The sequence below is a fragment of the Cyprinus carpio genome, chromosome A7 (assembly GCF_018340385.1).
Source record: "Cyprinus carpio isolate SPL01 chromosome A7, ASM1834038v1, whole genome shotgun sequence".
Classification (NCBI taxonomy): domain Eukaryota; kingdom Metazoa; phylum Chordata; class Actinopteri; order Cypriniformes; family Cyprinidae; genus Cyprinus; species Cyprinus carpio.
Window position 1 is genome coordinate 9,229,182 of NC_056578.1, and position 23,336 is coordinate 9,252,517.

Below are 23,336 nucleotides of genomic sequence, written 5' to 3' on the forward strand. Positions count from 1 at the left end.
TAGTAGTTTTTTTTTTTTTTTTTTTTTTTTAAGATGTTGAGATGTCCTTGACAAAGGTACATGGCACATTTTAAAGGTTTCTACTTGGAACTGTTTTTCTCAGAAAGGTCTAGCAACCTGTTGACTGTTGAGGTTGAAGTGTTGCATGCATCGACTTCAAAAGGGAGATTTGTCTACGCTGCATAAAGGATCTGTTTGATTGAGAAATGTTGAACCATGTACTGACTGGTCAGTGCCTCAACCGTTTAAAATGTGACTCGAAAAAATGAAAGGAGAACTAAATGTTTAGCCACTGGCTATTTTGTAACAAAAATGGACTTCCAGACGACTTCCCTCAGTTTGTACAACATTACATCACAAAATGTGTGTAATCCCACAAAAACACTTGCTCACTGAAAAAAAAAATCTGAAAAAAAACCTATGAATCATCACTGTCCAAAATATTAAATCATGACCGTTCTATTATATCCTGTTCGCTGTGTGAACATTTCTCATTCACTTTACCTGTATATGCACACACCTTGAAGAAAGAGAGAAACATACAGATCATTGAACTCATTAACCTTTTGTGACAGAGCATGTTGTCCCAATGCAACTTTTATATAAATGTCTGTGAATTATTGCTTGTCTACTTTCATATTTAACATGCTTTTAATGTTGTATTATTTATAAATAATTTTTAGTAATATTAAAATAACTGTAGCCGATTTTTTTATGTAAATATGAATGTAAATGTATATGTAAATTGAAAGAAGACGTGTTTTATGAAATAGCAGGCCCTGTGTGTGTAGTGCAGGTGTTGTGCGCTCGCGGTCTGATCCTGTTGAATGCAGTGAGTTCTGCGTCCTGCCTGCAGGACTGTCTTCCTGGTTTCAGTTTGTCATCACCACAGCCCGTCTGTCGCCTCGTTTGTCTCACGGTCTCCGGTATCTTTAGTTTCGACTCGCTCTTTCCTTCTCGTCGCTTTGTTGTAATGGAGAATTACGTGCTCCGGTCGTCCTGACAGGTACGTTTCTCTGCGCCGGACACATCTGAGGTGAGAATTTACACAGTTTCAAGTGTCGACAATAAAATACTCGGAGTTCTGGTTTTACAGTGTACATTTAAGAATGCCTGTTTGCTTGTTTTATTTTTAATTAAGAATATGATTCATCATTATAAGAAACTGTCGTTGTAACCATTGACTGACGTGTAGAAGAAACCTTTGGTGACGTCACAATGCCATCGCCTTCAGACAACAAACGATCCATTTATTATGGAAGAGTTTTTGTTTTAACCTTTGAACATCTGCTTTATATTTTTGAATCACTGTCGTTTTGAATGTGACCTTGTTAATGTCAGTCTTATAATAGCTAAAGACAGTGTACAAATAAAAACGGGCTGTAGAAAAATAATTAGTTCATATGGAAATTAATATGATGAGTTACTTTTTGGTTTAAAAAAATAGTAAAGCGCACTAGGTCTTTCTATAATTTTTTTTTTAAGTGCATTTATATTTTAATGTATATACAAGCATGTATATATAGATAGATAGAATTGAACTATATATATATATATATATATATATATATATATATATATATATATATATATATATATATATATATATATCCTTTGAACTATATATATAATATATATATAATCCTTTTTGCAATATATATATATATATATATATATATATATATATATATATATATATACTTGTACACTTTTTGTCTGTTTTTTTGGAACAAGGGCACTGTGTTTTCCTTGCTGCTTTACACACAGTAGATCTTGTGCTTTGTAAATCATTAACTTTTTGGCATTTCAGAAAATTTCCCGATGTTTGCTATTAAATAACTTTTCACATTTGATATGCCGTTGCGATATGGGAAGTGGTCAGTGTAGACAACATCCCTTTCTTGTCCTAAATTACCCATGAGGAAATGAAAGTTTCTGAAAACTCCCATGTTCATTGCAATCCTTTTTGCAACAGGCATACAAGGGGTTAAATGATGCTATGAAATGCACATTTTAAAGAATTTTAAAAGTCTAGAAAATTCTTCCTCTTTCTGCAGATCTTGGTTTGTGGTGTTTGTCGTTGACCTGACTATCAAATATCGCTGACCAGCATACTGCTTGTCACACATACAGAGCGTAGGTCATTTTGACTATTGGTTATTATTTCTGACTACATGATGGCTGATAAAACACTTTTTCACACACACCTGCTGCTTTAGCGTGCTGCAGGTATGGGTTTCGCGGAGGACCTGTGGTGCCCTCAGGGTCACGCCGCTCTAATAAAACTACAAGACTCCGAGCTGCGTTTGATGGAGGTAATGAAGAAATGGATGACGCAGAGGGCCAAGAGCGATCGCGAGTTCTCCGTTCAGCTGCATCAGATGTCAGCCATTGTTGAGAAGCTGGAAGGATCTCAGCTCGGAGGAAATATCGACTACATCAGCCAGTTCAATAAGGTTGGAAGTATCTCCTTAGCGAGTATAAAGTTTCATAAGACTTGTATTTGGAATTCTCCATGATTGATTCCAATTTATATTGGAGATTTTACTGCGTTTAGATGACATATCCATGCTTAAATGCTCTCAAGCACTGCATAGAGTCTGAATCCTTATTTTGCACATGATGTTAACACCTAAAGGCATAGAAAGTGCCTTGTCTCTGTTATGGGACATTGCACTGTAATAATCCAAAAGCTTCTGCCAAAAGCTCTCAGGCTTTCTCTGACTTTCCAAATGTTTAGACTCTGCAACAATGCTAGAGCCACTAATTGAGTATAGGGCATGAACAGGCCTAAAATGGTTTTATTTTCTTTGAGCGTGCAAATTGAAAGCATTCAGAAAGTCTTTTTTGATTGTTGCTTTCACTTGAGAGATACATGCACCACAGTAAAATATAATCCTGCATTCACATTTTCAATGCCTAAATCCTAAGAAATCATTATTTTTCTCACTCTCACAGTCGTGGAATGTGCTGGTCAGTCAGACGGAGAGCCTCAGTCGTCTCATGCGCAAGCACTCGGAGGATCTGATGGTGGGACCCCTCAGCAAACTCACCCTCCTCATCCGGGACAAGCAGCAGCTGAGGAAGACTTACGGGGAACAGTGGAACCTTCTCAGCCAGGAGCTGTGCAGGGTCAGCGCCACACGCACATCACTCTGACACCGTTCACTGTCACACATTACACTCTTAACAATAAAGGTTCCTTACTGTCATCAATGGTTCCATGAAGAACCTTTAACATCCATGAAATCTTTTCATCACACCAAAGGTTCTTTGTAGTGGAAAACCTTTTTGTTTGCTTTTTAGATTATAAAATGTTCTTTGAGGAACCAAAATTGGTTATTTTATGGAATCACTGCAAAACCCCCCTTTTGGAAACTTATTTTTATTTTAGTTTTTGTTTTGTTCTTTGAGGAACCAAAATTGGTTATTTTATGGAATCACCATTAGCAAATTTATATATATATATATGATATAATATTCATATATATATAATATATTATATATATATATATATATATATACACACAGAGGTGTGAAAAAGTGTTGGCCCCTTCATGATTTCTTATTTTTTGCATGTTTGTCACACTTTAATGTTTCAGATCATCAAACTAATTTTAATATTAGTCAAAGATAACACAAGTGAACTCAACATGCAGTTTTTAAATGAAGGTTTTTATTATTAAGGGAAAACAAAATCCAAAACTACATGGCCCTGTGTGAAGAAGTGTTTGCCCCCCTGTTAAGAGTTCAATTTCTCTAGCCACACCCAGGCCTGATTACTGCCACACCTTTTCGCAATCAAGAAATCTCTTAAATAGGATCTGCCTGACAAAGTGAAGTAGACCAAAAGATCCTCAAAAGCTAGACATCATGCCGAGATCCAAAGAAATTCAGAAACAAATGAGAAAGAAAGTAATTGAGCTCTATCAGTCTGGAAAAGGTTATAAAGCCATTTCTAAAGCATTGGGACTCCAGCGAACCACAGTGAGTGCCATTAATCACAAATGAAGAAAACATGGAACAGTGGAGAACCTTCCCAGGAGTGACCTCTAAAGCATTGTACCCCCAAATTCCAGGAGTGACCGGACGACCAAAATTACCCCAAGAGCACAGCGACGTCTCATCCAAGAGGTCACAAAAGACCCCACAACAACATCCAAAGAACTGAGTTAATATCTTTGTTCATTTATGATCAGTGTTAATGAGACTGGGCAAAAATGGTCTGCATGGCAGAGTTCCAAGACAAAAACCGCTGCTGAGTGAAAAGAACATAAAGGCTTGTCTCAGTTTTGCCAGAAAACATCTTGATGATCCCCAAGACTTTTGGGAAAATACTCTGTGGACTGATGAGACAAAAGTCGAACATTTTGGAAGGTGTTGTGTCCCATTACGTCTGGCATAAAAGTAACACCGCATTTCAGAAAAGAACATCATACCAACAGTAAAATATGGTGGTGGTAGTGTGATGGTCTGGGGCTGTTTTCTGCTTCAGGACCTGGAAGACTTGCTGTGATAAATGAAACCATGAATTCTGCTGTTTACCAAAAAATCCTGAAGGAGAATGTCCAGCCATCTGTTCGTGACCTCAAGCTGAAGTGAACTTGGGTTCTGCAGCAGGACAATGATCCAAAACACACCAGTAAGTCCACCTCTGAATGGCTGTAGAAAAACAAAATGAAGTCTTTGGAGTGGCCTAGTCAAAGTCCTGACCTGAATCCTATTGAGATGCTGTGGCATGACCTTAAAAAGGTGGTTCATGCTCAAAAACCCTCCAATGTGGCAGAATTACAACAATTCTGCATAGATGAGTGGACCAAAATTCCTCATTGCAAGTTATCGCCAACGCTTGATTACAGTTGTTGCTGCTAAGGGTGGCCCAACCAGTTATTAGGTTTAGGGGGCAAACACTTCTTCACACAGGGCCATGTAGTTTTGGATTTTGTTTTCCCTTAATAATAAAAACCTTCATTTAAAAACTGCATGTTGTGTTCACTTGTGTTATCTTTTACTAATAATTTACATTTGTCTGATGGCCTAAAACATTAAAGTGTGACAAACATGCAAAAAAATAAGAAATCAGGAAGGGGACCAACAATTTACAATCATTCAAGTTGTAATGCAGTAGAAGTTAGTCCCAATGCTGAGAGCCAGCAATATGAAGTTACACATTAAATGAGGAAATATGTGTGTGAATCATGAAGTATGAATATATTTGAATGAATTTTTCCAGTTTCCAAGACATGTGCTTTTATTTGCATAAACACTAATGTTTAGAAGATTGGGGTTGATAAGATGTTTTTTTTTTTTTTTTGAAAACATGCTTTTCAAGACTGCATTTACTATGCTGATTTGCTGCCCAATAAACATTTATTATTATCGAGTTAAAAACAGTTTTTCTGCTTAATGTTTTTGTGGAAATCATGATCAATTTAAGGATACTTTGATGAATAGAAAGTTCAAAGTTTCAGAAGAACAGCTGAATTTTTTTTATTTGAAATAGAAATCGACATCCTAGCATTGTATCTGCGATCTTTTCACGCAGGCATCACTCAAGATTTTATCAGAAGATCTAAAATGATCTCATATTTGGTGTTTATTTGTGAATGTGTTTAGATGTTTGGCACAATCTAATATTAGATAGAGGAAATGTGAGTGGTAAGCCATCAAGCAGCTTATTTTTGTGCTTAATTTGTTTAATAAGAATAGCAGTGGTTTCTGCATTGCCGCGCTCTGCTGCTTTGAGTTTATGAAGATATATCTGAAGCCCAAGTTGCCAGTTGATCTTCAGATGGTTTCTGTGAAGTCTTAAATGGCTTAACGCTGCAAACAAATACACTAACAAACACCAGGAAGTAGAAAATACCTTTCTTGTGAATCTTATCAGCTTCATCAGCCACAAAACCCTGTGTGTCTGTCAGTTTGTTTACAATAGAAGTTTCAGTTAAAATGGTTTACTTCAAAAAAGTGAAAGTGAGGTGACATACAGCCAAGTATGGTGACCCATACTCAGAACTGGTGCTCTGCATTTAACCCATCCAAAGTGCACACACACAGCAGTGTACACACACACACCGTGAACACACACCCGGAGCAGTGGGCAGCCATTTATGCTGCGGCGATTTTTTTTTGTCTGATTTGGCTTCTACTTAATAATGCATGAATTTGCATCAAAATCCAGTAGTTTGATTGAATGCACAGCCTGCATTCACAGCTATACTGTAGGAAGTTACTGCTGCAACAAATAAATCACTATTTCCATTAATACTTATGTTTAGCCTGGAGGCTTTTAAAACTATTATTAGCTGAGTATTGCACATATATTTAGCCTCACATCTAGAGCTGGCTAGTAACATGTTAAATTGATTGTCAGCAATGAGTTTTTACTCCTTGTCCTTTCATGCCTTTGATTGCACATGACACACGTGACTCACTTTAATGCACCAGTCTGAACTCTGATTGTATTTTTGTCCTGTTGTGGAAGGTTAGGTCACCCAAACTGAGGTGGACCAAGTCAAGTCCAGTTACAAACAGCTAGTACGAGAAGCGACCCAGGCCAAAAGAAAATACCAGGAAGCAAGCAAAGGTAAGATGCCTCGTTGCTGCATTGTTCTCTAAAATGCTTTGCCATTCTTCTTTCATTTTGACTGTGAATTGTGTACTTTGTTCTGAACATATAGACACCATAAAAGGAACTGTTTAATGTTTAAACACTGAACGGTTTTAAGATATTATGTAAACAGGGCATTTGTCTACTTGGCCAAGAACAAAAAAGACAAAGACATGTGTTTTCTCAGTCACAAAAGATGTAACAAAGTTTCCTCTTACAGAGGAAACAAGAGAAGCTAAATGTGGTTTCTCCAGTGAGCATAGTGTGAATGCTCAGAAGAACTATTTTTTGCAGCACTTAGATGGGCCAAAATGAATACAACTGTAAATATAATATTCATACGCAGACAACAGATATGAAAAGTTAATTACAGATACTGTATATTTGCACTGTGGAAGGCATTATTAAAATGAGCTTCAGTGTACTGCAAATGATGGGTATAATTTATCACATTTTGATAAGATAAGCAAATTTTTTAATAGCCTTTAAAGCACTTGGCCGATGTATGGGGGAGTTCAGTGGTTTGATGGCTTGCTGATTTAAATTTAAATGAGTAAATATAACATTTGTGAACTACCTTTGCAAAAGCTTGTCGTCAGTGAGGTGGCTCTTATGCACACAAAGGCTGCATTTATTTGTTTTAAAAAGAGTAAAAACAGTAATATTGTGAACTATTTTTACAATTTAAAATAGCTGTTTTCTATTTTAATGTTTTAAAAAGTAGTTTATTACTGTGATGACAAATCTACATTTTCAGCATCATTACCCCAGTCTTCAGTGTCACATGATACTTCAGATATCATTCTAATATGCTGATTTCCTGCTAAAGAAAGAGTTATTATTATTATTATTATTACTATTAACAATGTTGAAACCAGTTGTCTTAATAGAAAATTAATGGAAAACTCTAAATAACAGCAATCTTGTGTAACATCATAAATGTCTTTGTCACATTTGATCAATTTAATGCTAATAATAATTAATTTCTTTTAAAAATCTTACTGATCCCAAACTGTAGTGTTTGAACTGTGGTGTGAGAATTTTATAGCAATTATATATACATTCAGTCCACTGAACCCATGTGCAGATTGTTTATATACAAAACATGAACAAATACAAGATAAACAAAGACTTGGCACAAGGGTAGCACATGGCAAGATCACAAGAGGAGCATGGGAAACACCTGACAAACAGGAACCACGACTATGGGAATTTCAAAATAAATGAATACATGATAACATTAACTGAGTAAAAACATGACATATCCCCCTCTAAGGCTGACTCCAGATACCCTAACATAACACCCACCCAAATCCCAACATAAACCAAAAATTCCAGCAGGGTGGTAGAGTAGAGGAGGACATGGGGGAGGGATGGTTGGCTAGGACCGTGGAGCTGTGGTTGAGAACATGAAGCAGAGGTGGGCCTGGATCGTGGAGCTGAGACAGACCAGGGCCATGGAGCAACCATAAAGGATCAGGCAACCAGAGCAGAGCCAGAGACCAGTGTGGAGCCAGCGGAGCAGGCAACCAGGGCAAACCTGGAGACCACCAAGGGAGAGCAGAAGACCATCTCATCAGAGCAGATGGGACTGAAGACCCCCAGAGATTAGGAGGCCATGCTGAAGCAGAGAGATGGACGGCCCACAGACAGAGGATTCAGAGACAGCCTCTGTGGCCGTGACATGAGGCTCAGAAAGCACACAACTGAAGAACATGCTCAATACACTCAGCCAGAGTCCAGTGAGGGGTATGGGGTATCATTAAACAAGATATTTCTTCTGTTAAACCAAACCAAAAAATGTCCTTGAGAGCAATGTCATTAAAATCCAGTAAATGACACAATCCAAAAAAGTCCTCCACAAACTCCTCAATGGGACGATTGCCCTGACGAAGATGCAGAAGATGAACTGCTGGGTTCATGTTTAACAGTCCAGCTTTCTGTAACCTTCAGTCCACTGAAGCTGAGTGTGCTGAATCCCTGTGCAGTTTGTTTAAATCCAAACATGAAGAAATACAAGATAACAGAGTCTTGATTTGGCATGAACATGAAACAACTCAGCGGGTACGTAGAACAAAGCTAGACAATGGAAACTTGAGGACTATATAACTGAACAAAAACACAAAACAGATGTGATATATATGTGTGTGTGTGTCTGTGTGTGTGTGTGTGTGTGTGTGTGTGTGTGTGTGTGTGTGTGTGTGTGTGTGTGTGTGTGTGTGTGTGTGTGTGTGTGTGTGTGTGTATGGTTGCATAGCCTCTTATACCTGAAAGCACCTTTCTCCTAGATGTTCATGTGTATTTGTGGATGGTCTTTTGTACAGACAAAGAACGTGAGAAAGCAAAAGAACGCTACATCAAAGCCACTCTTAAACTGCACGAGCACCACAATGAATATGTGCTGTCGGTCAAGGCTGCGCAGGTGCATCACCAATTCCACTATGGCCAAAGCCAGCCGGCCCTGCTGGGAGCACTGCAGACGCTGCAGGAGGAAATGGTGCTTATTCTGTGAGTCAACATTAATAACATCAACACTATAAACACATACTGTCAAATTATGGTAGTTAACATGTGTTCAGTTAACATTTATTTCTGTTTCTGATGACAGTGGTAGGTAATATCAAGTAAGACCTTTGTTTCCTTAAAATAATCTTGACTGTAGTATCAAATAGAACTCTTTGCCTTATTTTAAGAGCTGACAATTTCCCCCACAATGACTTATGCTTTTTGAATGGATGTTGTGTCATCCTGTTCACTTCTCACATGAATTGTACATAGACGATACTCATACAGTTAGTAAAAAAGAAGTAGGTCTGCTGTGTCCTGTGTATGAAAATACATGATGGATGTGGCATGTTGTTTTCTTAGGAAGGAGATTCTGCAGGAGTATTTCGATCTGTCTAGTTTGCTTCATGATGAGGTGGTCAGTGTTCACGCTGAAATGGCCAATGCCCTGAAAGCCATCCAGCCACAGACAGAGTATGAGAACTTCATCCAGCAGAACAGGTATATACTTGTACCTTTCCCTTTTGTTCCCAGTTTTTGCTGAATGAAATGGGATCCTGGACCAGAGAAACAAAGGATGTTGCATACATTTACTAACTTGCTTGCTAACTTATTCTCATCTCTTAAAGTCAACATGAAATCAAATGAACCGTTTACTTTCATAATAGATGGCCCTGGCCTTAGCAACTATCCTGCTGGCACATTCAAATTCAAGCTTTTAAAAGGCAAAACATATACTGTAATATACAGGCGCTGATTTGTAGTTTTCTATCTGGCTGTTGTTAATTTAATTTAATAATTAAAATAAAAAGTTAATAATTTCACTATATTGTACATTACAGTCGATCAGTCTGTAATGTAATATAACTAATAACATCATAGCAACCAATCAAATCATGAAGGATAAAAACAAGTTCCATTTTGCATTTCTTCCTGATAAATATTCTGTGTGGTATTATGCATGCATGGGCTTGCAGATGCCCTTTTATGTTACAGTACCTTCACAAGGATTGTCAGGCTTCTGTCTTGTCCATGTCTCTCTGCATGCACATGTACAGTATGTATGTGTATGTGCAGGTCAAGAGGAGAGGTTCCTGCATGTGTGGAGTTTGACAGCAGTTTGTTGGAGGACGCTGAAGGTCTGAAGCCTGAAGATCTGCAGCTTAATGAGCTCACAGTAGAGGGAATCCAGCATCGGTGAGTTTCTTCTTCTTTCTGCACACCGCTGTACAGCATCAGTGAAAGCAAAAATGTCAGAAATGTAGAAGTAAAATCATAACTCTCAGAAGCCTTGTCATTGCTTATGAAACCATCATGTGAACATTTCTTTTTTTCATGTGTGTTTTTAGAGGGTAGAGAATGAGAAGTATTTTTCCATAGACTGTTAGGTTTTTGGTTCATTATTTGTTTTTGTTGTTTTGTGTGTTTTGGCCGTAAGGCATCGTCTTAAGCTTATAAGGAACCAGATAATTAGTTTTTTCAATTACTTACACACTACAATTAATTCTCTAAGAACAACATCCCAAACCATGATGCCAATTTCTACAACAGAGCTGTTTATTTTTATTTTTTTTAACTATAAACACGTTTAACACAAGTTTAAAAAAAATTTTTTTGATATTTAAAACTCTTAACACTCTTTTTAGTTTTTTAGTTGTTGTCATTTTGGTAATGTAGAAGTAATGTTTTACACTAATATTTAAAAGTTTGGTATCTTTTTAAAGAAATAAATACTTTTATTCTGAAAGGATGCATTAAATTGATCAAAAATGACAATAAAGACTTTTATATTCTTACAAAAAAAATATAAAAATTACTGTTGAACTTTCTATTCATGAAATTTATCACGGTTTCCACAAAATATTAATTTGAGATCTTAATAATGAGAAATGTTTCCTGAGTAGCAAATCAGTATATTAGAATGATTTCTGAAGGATCATGTGACACTGAAGACTGGAGGAATGATGCTGAAAATTCAGCTTTGATCACAGGAATAAATTATATTTTAAAACATATTTAAATAGAAAAGTTTTTTTTTTTTTTTTTTTTTTTTTTTTTTTTTACTGGTTTCTTTTAACGTGCAAACAGCAGGATACAGAACAACAGAGCAACAACAGAACCTGAATTCACACATACTTTATCTGAGTTATCATGAACCTGCAGTGCTTCTGAGAACAAAGAAAAACAGAATAAAACAATATAAAAACAAAGAATAAAATCAATAGGCCTACACTAAATATTTTTCACTGAAATAATTGACAAATTAAGATGACAAAATGAAAACACACAATGAATCCTTATATATGCTTTAAAGAACCGCATGTTCTTCGTCAGGCATAAAAATAAATAGTGCACAACTTGTGTAGTATTTATTTAAAAAATGTAACATGTCGACGAAGAAAAAAAATGTGGGAAAAATTTTGAAAAACCCTTTAAACCGTTTAACTGATAGTATTAATCAGTCAAAATTTTTACTTTTGGTTAATGGTTAAACGGTCAATATGAGCATCCCTACTCTACACCTCTATACAGTTGTTTAGCAACTGGGAAAGTTTGTACACAAATACGATTCACACACATATTTCCTCACATAATGTGTAACTCAGTTTTGCTGGCCCTTAGCATTTTGACTATCTTCTATTGCACCACAACGCATTTTGCACTCTTACACCTTCTAATTTTTTCTCTCCTCCAACTCACTGCTGTGGAGGAGGAGCTCCTGGGTCTTGCTAGTACTCTTGGTTCTCAGCAGGCCACTGTCAACCAGCTGGAGCTGGATCTGCAGAATGAAGAGGGCTTGGCAAACACAGGCCAGAGGTGAGCCTGTGATCTCTGCAATTCTAATGTCAAGTAGATTTTTAAGAGGAAGTTTCCACACATTTTTTAGGCAAGTGATCATTTAGCAAACTTTTATCCAAATTCACTTACTATTCACTTCCTCTCGAGCAACCCGATAGCTCAAGTGTTGCTCTAAGTAGATTCAAACCCCTTACTTGCGTACTTTAACCCCTGCAGCATACCACCATCATGTTTAATATCAGATTTCCATCACTGCAGTGTATTTTACACCAGAAACTTAGAAGTTAAAAGAGTTTTTTGATGTGTGGTTGAGACATAAAGTCAAAGATTCATATAAAGTAATACTGCATAAAGCCTTGGGTCTTGTGACGCCTTGCAAGGCTTCATTCTGATTGGTTAAGGGAAGCATTCTGAAGTGAATATAAAATGCTACAAATTTATGTAACAAATTAGATTCAATAAAATTAGTCCAATATATTTTGAGAAAAAAGGTCTGGCCAAAAGTGATATTTAAAATATTTAAATCACAATATTCATGTACTTGAGAATTGGAACATCAAATATTTCACAATCTAGTTACAATAAAATTAATAAAATGATACATCTGACATAAAATAGAAAAATAGTCTGTTGTTTAGAATGTACAATTTTATGACAGAATTCCAAGGTATAGATATATGTGACCCTGGAGCACAAAACCAGTCTTAAGTCGCTGGGGGATATTTGTAGCAATAGCCAAAAATATATTGTATGGGTCAAAATTATTGATTTTTCTTTTATGCCAAAAATCTTTAGGACATTAAGTAAAGATCATGTTCCATGAAGATATTTTGTGAATTTCCTACGGTAAATATATTAAAACTTGATTTTTGACAACAAAAACTTCATTTGGACAACTTTAAAAGCGATTTTCTCAGTATTTAGATTTTTTTGCACCCTCAGATTCCAGATTTTCAAATAGTTGTATCTCAGCCAAATATTGTCCCATCATAACAAACACCTGTCATATGTCCCCAAACATAACATACACCAATGGAAAGCTTATTTATTCAGCTTTCAGATGATGTATACTGTACATCTCAGTTGACCCTTATGACTGGTTTTGTGGTGCAGGGTCACATACTGAGTTATTATTGTCATCAACTAAACCATAACCTACTCTTTGGTGCTCTTTTTGCAAAAATAAAATAAAATAATTTATTTTTACGAATTTTATTGGGGGGCGTGTGCCCCAATAATTATCAATCTCTAGAAACTCTACTGATGTGTCCACATAAACTGATGTGGCCTGGGCAGAAACTGAGTTTGAGACCTCTGGTGTACAGTATATCAGTTAATCTTCTTGTGCCTCCACAGTAGCAATGAAAAGAACAGAATCAATCTGCATCTAATCAAATCATTCTGAATCAGTAAGAGCAGTCAGATTTCCCCAGATTCTCTCCACTGTTTATGAATGTGAGCTTGTTCTCCTCTGTTTGTTGTTTTAGGGTGTATCAGTTCAGTAAGCGTAATGCTCTGGAGGACAGCAGACAGCAGGTAGTTCTGTCAATGGTGGCTCGAGCTCGTCTGGAGGCCCAGAGGAGGCTTCTGGCTGATAAACTTCAGTCTCTGGGCAGTAAGGATGCTCCACCTATAGACCTGGATGATGATCAGATATCTGTCACGTCCAGCAACTCAGTGAGTCCACTGTCATCTCATTAATCTGTCCTGGGAGCTTCAGTTCTTCTTACACCTGCTTTGCATTCTTCAGTTGTACTCGACTTGTCGGAAAGGTTTAAGAATAGCTTAGACTAAACCTGGGATTTTCTATCCAGATTTACTCTATAAACTACATATTTGACTTTTGAAAATATGTTTACTTGCTGGTTGATGGAGTAATAAAATCATGAGAAATCTTATTTTGAAATAAGTTCATTTTTATAGTGTATGAAAAAATACTGTAACTTTCAGAACTTCCTCTTCTGTATTTTTTTTAACAAATCAGCAACTTTGTGACATCAAATGTATATCAACTGTATATCAACACATGACCATAAAACCCTAATGATAACTTATAAAATATGTGGACTGTAAATAAGAATCAAGTGGCTTCTTCAAAGCTGTAAAATGCGGTGTCATAGAGATGTAATGTAAACGTATCTAAGCCAGTCATGCTGTTACATTGATTTTGAAATGTGAGAATAACACAACTTTGTTGACTCTGAGCTACCAGGACACACTCGCATGCTGCTGGTTGACCTTTCTGAATATGGTTGTTTTGCGAGGATACATCACAAGACAGAGACATGATTCCACTGTAAATCATTTTGTAGGCAGTTTGTTTAGCTGATCTCCTGATTTAACTGTATGCTTTCAGATATGTGAATTTCTATGATTTCAAGTACAAGAAGGTTTATTGTCATTGTAAAAACATGAAAAAAAAATATACACACACATTGGATAGATAGATAGATAGATAGATAGATAGATAGATAGATAGATAGATAGATGAGCATCATGGCCTTGCACAAATATAATACAATTGTGACATGACGGAGTGTATTTCAAGAGATTTTAAAGTTTTATTTGTCATGCTGTTGTATTATTCATTGTTTCTTTCTTGCAGGAGCGTGATAAAGACCATAAGCTCCTTAACATGGATGCAATCGTGAGTCACCTCAGCAGCTTGTTCAAGCCCAAGTATACGGTTGGTGTTTTTTAGTGGCAGTCTTCCTCTCTCACCTCTCTGCTTTCTACTCATTGCTGTATCTGCGACGTCTTCCTGTAGAGTAGTGTGTTTTATACATCTCACCAGGTTCCCCCCGCCCTGGCGCCGGTCCCCGAGGTGGAGAAGCCCTTGACCCAGCAGAGCTGGTATCACGGTGCCATTCCCCGTCTGGAGGTGCAGGAACTGCTGAAGAATGATGGAGACTTCCTGGTTCGAGAAAGCCAGGGCAAACAAGAATACGTGCTGTCTGTGCACTGGGGCGGCCAGTGCCGGCACTTCCTCATTCAGAGTACAGACGTGAGTGTGTTTTATAGGTGATATTCGTGCCAGTCAGGGCTGTAGCTGGGTTTGTCATAGGTGTTTTTTGTGGGTGATATTCGTGCCAGTCAGGGCTGTAGCTGGGTTTGCGGTTGTATTTTTTTCAACAAGAAGATGATACTCAACTTACAGCTGTGAGACGTGGTGGCTGAAAATGCCATAATTGGCAAGGTGTTTGTTCAGCGCAAGGAGATTTGCGAAAGAACATGCTAAGTTCTTCTTGTGCTTGAAACTTGTCTCTTGAATGTTTTAAATTGCCGCTTAAAAAACATGCAAATGATAAGCTTACAAGACGCGCAAACGCCCGACGGTCCCGAGCTGCATTTTTTTATTTATAAAATACCATAACCCGTAATATGTTTGCAAATATTTAGGAAACATGCTAAGTTCACATACGTGTTTCTCCGAAAAATTAGACCCAAGTCTGACCCGAACCCGTATGTAAACGGCATTGACGTGTGCACAGCCTGCAGCCCCGCAGTCAGTAAAGAAAAATCCCAGTGGGGATTCTCAATTACTTATATTTATTTAATTTATTATTACTTTATACTATTGCCTGCCTGATGGATACAAGTTATTTCTGAGTTGTGCTTTCAGTTGTGACCAGTGGATTGGAAAAATAAACGTGATGGCTTAATAAAAATGAAATCATGAAAGCCTAATAAATCATGGATTCACTAGTGTTGTCTGCTCTGCAAGGCTATATACCTCATCTCCAGCGAAGGGATTCTGCATGCAAAAAAGAAAAGCCCTGCTCTGCATGAACACGCACTGTAATGAAGTGCGTGGCTTTTCCTAATGGATCTCATATGTGACCCTGGACCACAAAACCAGTCATAAAGGCAAATTTTTTGAATTTGAGATTTATACATCATCTGAATAAATAAGCTTTCCATTGATGTATGATTTGTTAGTTTAGGACAATATTTAGCTGAGATACAACTATATCTGGAATCTGAGGGTGCAAAAAAATCAAAATACAGAGAAAATCGCCTTTAAAGTTGTCCAAATGAAGTTCTTAGCAATGTATATTACTAATCAAAATGTATGTTTTGATATATTTACAAAATATCTTCATTAAACATGATTGTTACTTAATATCCTAATGATTTTCAGCATAAAAGAAAAACGAATAATTCTGCCCCATACAATTTATTTTTACTATTGCTAGAAATATACCTGTGGCTACTTAAGACTGGTTTTGTGATCCAGAGTCACATATATACTGTATATAAGATGGATTTCTGTGTCTGATATTATAAACAGATTTTCCTTTTCTACGTGCATTTCTCAAAAATGCACTTAACACAAGTTTGTTAAAGGGATCAGGTCTTATCGTGTCCATTTGGAAAAAGCACATTTATTTTAAATTAGCCCAGACCCAAGGCAACAAATGCCAAACCCTACCTGTGTCCGAGGCACTAGAGTTTTTGGACCCATTAGGACCTCTGAAGACCTCTACTTGCATTTCCTCAATCTGGCAACCTGCATACATTATTGTTTTGAGTGATTTACTTTATTTTATTTGATTAAAGCCATTATATGCATGTTTATGTGTGTGTTTAGGGTGTGTATCGTCTTGACGGTGAAGGTTTCGCCTCTGTACCACTCCTAATAAAGCACCTCCACAGCTCCCATCAAGCCGTCACAAAGAGGACAGACATCTTGCTGAAGAGACCCATCATTAAGGTTTATCACTGATCCCAAATCAGTCTCACGATTACATTACATTTACATTTACATTTTAACATTTAGCAGACGCTTTTATCCAAAGCGAGTACAAATGATTACTATTAGATTATTGCTGAGGAGTGAAAGGCTGATCTCCTTGAGTCCAATGTTGTTTATTATTATTATAAAATATTGAAATTTTATTACAAATATTAATACAATAAACATTTATTTGTTTGTTTGTTCATTCATTCTTTACTGTCCCCCTAGAAAAAAGTTAATGAAGGAAACTAAAAGAAACCATTTTTTTCCCTCAAAAGAACCATTAGTTGCCACTATAAAGTTTCTACAGAAGTGATGGGGCAATATATATTTACCAAAACTATTAAATGGATAATATTTTATAATTGTGAGCAGTATTGGTACAGTATCAGGCCAAATAAGAAAAGTGTTAGCTCCTCTTGTGTCTATATCAAAATATACTAATTAAACATAGTATTAAAATATTAAAACATTTGATAAATCAATAATATTTGTTTGTTTGTTTATAGTCCACCTACAAGAAGTTCATAAATGAACTCTTAGTGGACTATTATAGAACTTAGAAGATCATCTTTTAACATTTGGAATAGTTAAAAGTTCATATTTGTATTTCTGTTAAGGAAGTGCTCTCTATATATGGGCATTGAGCATTAATACAATATCGGTTGACTACTGTGACTACTGTGATTGGCCAGTCATTATTATGACTTGCAGAGATTAATTCATTTTTCCGGGTGAATTTTTTTTTTTTAGGATAAGTGGGTCTTGGAACATGATGATGTCATTCTTGGACAGAGCATTGGTCGGGTGAGCTGTCTATCCTCTGTGTTATATAAAAACACTGATAAAAGCATAATTAACTCACCAAGCTAGTTATTTGTTCATAATGTTTGGATGTTATCAGGGCAACTTTGGTGAGGTGTTCAGTGGGCGCCTGCATTCAGACAATACACCAGTCGCTGTGAAAGCCTGCAGAGAGAATCTACCCGCAGAGCACAAGAACAAGTTCCTAATGGAGGCCAGGTTTGTATCCACACTTAATATTAACATATTCTACATATACTCTCACATAACACTCTCATTTAACTAAACATCTCTCCATTTCTATCCCAGGATCCTAAAGCAGTACGACCATCCAAACATAGTGAAGCTAATCGGCGTCTGCACACAAAAGCAGCCCATTTATATCATCATGGAGCTGGTGCAAGGTACATCTAAAGCTTGAATTAAAAATCTTTTAAACAAACCTGTATAACCGATAAAAGATGTGTAAGCAGATCTTTATTTAAATTATGAAGCTTCAAAAATGACAAAAAAGCACAATAATCCACTTGATCCACATGATAGATTTGCTTGAAGAAGCCTATGTAGAAACTCATGAGGTGAAATAATGACAGAATAATGAGAATTAATATCATTCTTATTATTATTAAGTTGCATTTAAATAATCATTTACCTAGAACTTTGTCACAAAGGAGCTATTTATTTAGTTAGTTATTCATTTACTAATTGTAACATTATAATAATAATACGTTCTTAAAATGATGAAATAATAAAATATTTATTTATTTATAATTAACTATAAAAAGTTCACAAAGGAACATTATTTTATTTATTTATTTACTTAGAAATGTTTAATAAAGTATCATTTTTATTTGTTTGTTTAGGATTATTATTATTAATTTAATTATGAAATTAATGTTATTGTTCATTACTTAAATAACTTGGTGAATGATTATGAACGAGTGCTTTAAAATGTTCATGCTGCAAAAACAAGTGGAGTATTTTGCTGGCAGGAGGGGACTTTCTAACCTTTCTGCGCACAGAGGGCCACAACCTGAAGACCAAGATGTTGATCAAGATGGCAGAGAATGTGGCTTCTGGCATGGCGTACCTCGAAAGCAAGAAGTGCATTCATCGGTGAGAGGTTGAAAATGAAATAAGGACAGAACGACAACGAGATCTAGTGATATATGGCACAAGATCTATAGTGAGAAACTATAGTGGGTCCATAAAGCTCTAGCAGACCTCATAAAGAGCTCACAGCTGGTTTTTATTGAGTATAATAAGCAGACTCTAGGTATTTCACTATTATGGTTAAGTCTCTTTACCAGCGGTTTGTGAGTGAGCAATGCCCGATGGGGAGATTTTGGGATAATGAGCTGAGAGGAAATGAAACCTCACTGCTCCATCTGATAGTGACTGTTTCCCTCATGCTGTGTCGAACGCTTCAGTTTCTCTAGAGAGGATTGAGTTCTCATAGAGCCGGTGCACTTTCTGTTTCTCACTCTGTCATTCCTATACTTTTTTTGTTTGTTTGCTTGTTTTATATTTGTTTCCTTCAGGGTTTCTCTTTCTCTACGTTTGCATTTATTTCAGAGCAGCCTACAATAAATCTCTCTAACTGTCCCTGTCTCTAGAGACCTGGCTGCGCGTAACTGTCTCGTAGGAGAGGAGAGCGTGGTGAAGATCAGTGATTTCGGTATGTCTCGTCAGGAGCAGGACGGTGTTTATTCTGCTGCAGGAGGAATGAAGCAGATCCCAGTCAAATGGACGGCACCAGAGGCCCTCAATTATGGTAATACTCGACCAGGGATTCCTAAACAATTTATTGTATTTAATTATTTTATTTGCTTGAAGTACCCTCTGAGATTTTAAGTTAATATTTCAATAATTTACTGTCACATTAGCATGTTCATGGTTCTGGTTAGTGGTCACATGACATATGCTACTGCAAGTAAATTTAAAATACTGCATTTTTTTTTTTGTTAGTGTGTGTATGTTTTTTAATTTTTTTTTAAATCAGATTGTTCTTATTTTAAAATTATATTATATAATAATTATTATTATTCAATTAAATAAAAATGTTAAATTAAAATGAAGAAAATTGTTGTTAAATTAAATTAAATATTATTATTATTTATGATTATTATTATTGTTGTTGTTGTTATAATTTTTATTTCAAATATTGCAATATTATTGAACATTTGATTACAGATAAAACATTTATTATCGTTATTGTTATTATATGGGTTAGTTATTTATATAATTATTAATATTATAAAAATAGCATTGTTATTTTAACTCTATAAGGTTAGGATGTAATATTTTACTGTTGTAAATGACAGTTTTCCTGTAAAATAAAAAATATTTGATTATTACAGGCCTAATAATTATTTTTTTTTTTCACTGAAAGTTAAATTGATGTCTTAAATTCTTCCATTTCAAATGTTCACATTTTCAAGCTTTTATTTTGTCAGAATGCTGGTGAAATGCTGTAAGCTTCAGCAGTGCAACAGACTATGTACTTATTTAATTTAATCATAGCCTTTGATTCGCTCTAAGCTATATCGCAATTTAGTTTTATTTTGATTAATTGTGCAGCCATATTTTATGTTCAGTTTAATTAGTAGCATTTCATTAACTCTGCAGTTCCATCACAAACCCCCATTTAAACAAGAACCAAATCAGATATGAGAATGTATCCTGAGCTATCCTGCATGTTTGACTGGTCAGGACTGAGAGTTTTGTGTCTCAACGCTGCCCTCTGCTGGTTCATCAGGGCGATACACCACAGAGAGTGATGTGTGGAGTTTCGGAGTGCTGCTGTGGGAGACGTTCTCTAGAGGAGTCACACCCTATACCATACCGCATACACTGAGTAACCAACAGACCAGAGACGAGGTGGAGAGAGGTACTTCACATGCATAAAACTGAGGTTTATTGCCTCTTTGTCAAGCCAGTGTCATTTATAAGTCTTGTTTTTGTTTGTAGGATATCGTATGCCGGCCCCAACTAACTGTCCGGATGAAATCTATGCCCTCATGCGTCAGTGCTGGCAGTATGAGCCGAAAAATCGACCCTCGTTTCGCAAACTAAAGGCAGATCTGTACGCTTTATGTCAGTAAAACATACGCACATGCTCACAAGGCAACTTCTCTTGCTGATGAGTCCAAAACAAAGATTTTTTTATTTTTTATTTGTACTGTATGCCATAGTTGTTAAAAACAAATATGCATATACAGTAAAGCACACCATCAGTGCCTTCTGACAGAATACTTTTAATAAGAGTATAATTAAGAATATTTGATTTTATATACATACTGTATTAAATGCTATGCAATGTGGTCTTCCAAATGTTTTTATTTGTGACATCCTAATGTTTCAATAATGAATAAATGTTTTTTTTTTTTTTTGGAGATGACACATATGATCACGCGAACATAAGTCTGTATATTTATTGTTTATAGTATGAAAATACTGTAAATAAATAAAAAATAATTATTAATAATAATGATGTTTATTTAGCAAGGACACGTTTAAATTGATCAAAAGTCAGTCCAAGGTCATTTATAATGTTACAAAAGATTTCTGTTTAAAAAAAATGCTGTTCTTTTAACTTTCAGCACAACTGTTTTCATTTATAATAATAAGAAAGTTTCTTGAGCAGCAAAAGATCATGTGATTGGAGGAATGATGCTGAAAATTCAGCTTTGAATCACAGGAATAAAATACATTTTAAAATACATTCAAACAGTAATTTTAAATTGTACAAATATTTCACAATATCACTGTTTTGCTTTATTTTTTAATGAAATAAATGGAGCCTTGGTAATCATAAGACATTAAAAACATAAAAATTTTACCAAACCCAAACTTTTGAACAGTATTGTATGCTAACATTGTCTTCTGAAAAGGAATTTAACTTTTGCTCAAACCAACATATATTCATTTGGCTGTTGGGGTAAACAGGTCTTAAATCCATCATACTTTGAGATAACTGACAAGTAGTGATCTTGCAGTGCTGCAGTTTTGTCATAAGCTTTGCATTTGCACTTAAGTTAGATTCCATAAACATAATGTTCCTAAAGCTGTGTGTACTGCAAAACTCTGAGGCACGCAGGTGTGAATAGGTGTGTCTTTCTGTTGATGTGCCTTATCTGCCCTGGGCATGAAGGAGACAAAGGAGAAGATATGACATGTGACTAACAGACAAACCTGCACAAGGCTTTAAGCCTTTGCATAACAAAAAATGTTAGCGTGATATTTTTTGGGCTCTCTTGTGACTCTTTTTTTTTTTTTTTTTTTTTGCTGATCCAGGAACAGTTTTGCTTCTAAAAATGATAGTGATTATTGGGACAAATCACAGATATTTCAAGCTCAGCATAATAAATGTTGGTCCGGAGCAGTGCTATAATCTTATGAAAACATAGTAACCTTTCAGTGCCCTCATAGTGCTAACTTAAACTCTATAAAAGCATTATTTGAGTATTTGTTAAAAAAAAAAAAAAAAAAAAAACACTCAATAATTAATACGTTATCAAAAATCATTGTTTTGAAATTTTGCCCTGCAGTCTGCACAAATGCAATATACTATAACATGCCTGAATATCATTGCATTAACAAAATATCAAACCATGCATTAATTTATGCATTTAGCAAAACATTTCCCAAAAAGAAGTCTGTTAGGTTTTTAATGCTTATTACAGTCCAGCGTGTGCTGAACCTTGTCATCTTAACACCATTCGGTTATACAGGTGCTGGTCATATAATTAGAATATCATCAAAAAGTTGATTTCACTAATTCCATTCAAAAAGTGAAACTTGTATATTATAATCATTCATTAAAGACAGACTGATATATTTCAAATGTTTATTTCTTTTAATTTTGATGATTATAACTGACAACTAAGTATTGAAGACACCTGGTGCCACACTCTAATCAACTAATTAACTCAAAACACCTGCAAAGGCCTTTAAATGGTCTCTCAGTCTAGTTCTGTAGGCTACACAATCATGGGGAAGACAGCTGACTTGACAGTTGTCCAAAAGACGACCATTGACACCTTGCACAAGGAGGGCAAGACACAAAAGGTCATTGCAAAAGAGGCTGGCTGTTCACAGAGCTCTGTGTCCAAGCACATTAATAGAGAGGCGAAGGGAAGGAAAAGATGTGGTAGAAAAAAAGTGTAAAAAACCAATAGGGATAACCGCACCCTGGAGAGGATTGTGAAACAAAACCCATTCAAAAATGTGGGGGAGATTCACAAAGAGTGGACTGCAGCTGGAGTCAGTGCTTCAAGAAACCACTACGCACAGACGTATGCAAGGCATGGGTTTCAGCTGTCGCATTCCTTGTGTCAAGCCACTCTTAAACAACCGACAGAGTCAGAAGCGTCTCGCTTCAAAAAGGACTGGACTGCTGCTGAGTGGTCCAAAGTTATGTTCTCTGATGAAAGTAAATTTTGCATTTCCTTTGGAAATCAGGGTCCCAGAGTCTGGAGGAAGAGAGGAGAGGCACACAATCCACGTTGCTTGAGGTCCAGTGTAAAGTTTCCACAGTCAGTGATGGTTTGGGGTGCCATGTCATCCGCTGGTGTTGGTCCAAGGTCAATGCAGCCATATACCAGGAAGTTTTAGAGCACTTCATGCTTCCTGCTGCTGACCAACTTTATGGAGATGCAGATTTCATTTTCCAACAGGACTTGGCACCTGCACACAGTGCCAAAGCTACCAGTACCTGGTTTAAGGACCATGGTATCCCTGTTCTTAATTGGCCAACAAACTCGCCTGACCTTAACCCCATAGAAAATCTATGGGGTATTGTGAAGAGGAAGATGTGAAATGCCAGACCCAAGACTGCAGAAGAGCTGAAGGCCACTATCAGAGCAACCTGGGCTCTCA

The 23,336-nt window shown here is 36.2% G+C and overlaps 1 protein-coding gene across 4 annotated transcripts; it reads left to right on the forward strand.

The window, feature by feature from the left end:
- Positions 1 to 795: 795 nt before the first annotated feature.
- Positions 796 to 20,955, forward strand: LOC109058365 (tyrosine-protein kinase Fes/Fps-like). 4 transcript variants are annotated; one of them, XM_042759519.1, is made up of 20 exons: positions 796 to 1,036; positions 2,058 to 2,136; positions 2,220 to 2,456; positions 2,959 to 3,132; positions 6,490 to 6,586; positions 8,935 to 9,118; positions 9,479 to 9,616; positions 10,193 to 10,313; positions 11,811 to 11,932; positions 13,402 to 13,591; positions 14,520 to 14,600; positions 14,682 to 14,918; positions 16,506 to 16,628; positions 17,406 to 17,459; positions 17,557 to 17,675; positions 17,766 to 17,860; positions 18,479 to 18,572; positions 19,073 to 19,230; positions 20,215 to 20,346; positions 20,427 to 20,955. In XM_042759519.1, the coding sequence occupies exons 3-20, from the start codon at positions 2,232 to 2,234 to the stop codon at positions 20,558 to 20,560; spliced, it is 2,478 nt and encodes an 825-aa protein (XP_042615453.1). In that variant the 5' UTR covers positions 796 to 1,036; positions 2,058 to 2,136; positions 2,220 to 2,231; the 3' UTR covers positions 20,561 to 20,955. The 4 variants fall into 4 exon arrangements, with proteins under 4 accessions (XP_042615453.1, XP_042615450.1, XP_042615451.1 ...); XM_042759516.1 differs by having other exon boundaries at positions 797 to 1,036; positions 18,449 to 18,572; positions 20,427 to 20,953; XM_042759517.1 differs by having other exon boundaries at positions 797 to 1,006; positions 18,449 to 18,572; positions 20,427 to 20,953.
- The last annotated feature ends 2,381 nt before the right edge of the window (positions 20,956 to 23,336 follow it).

Coding starts and splice junctions, on each gene's coding strand:
- LOC109058365 (XM_042759516.1), top strand. CDS start 2,232: ATGGGTTTCGCGGAGGACCTGTGGTGCCCTCAGGGTCACGCCGCTCTA. Junction 6,587..8,934: donor ATACCAGGAAGCAAGCAAAG/GTAAGATGCCTC, acceptor TCTTTTGTACAG/ACAAAGAACGTGAGAAAGCA. Junction 14,919..16,505: donor TCCTCATTCAGAGTACAGAC/GTGAGTGTGTTT, acceptor GTGTGTGTTTAG/GGTGTGTATCGTCTTGACGG.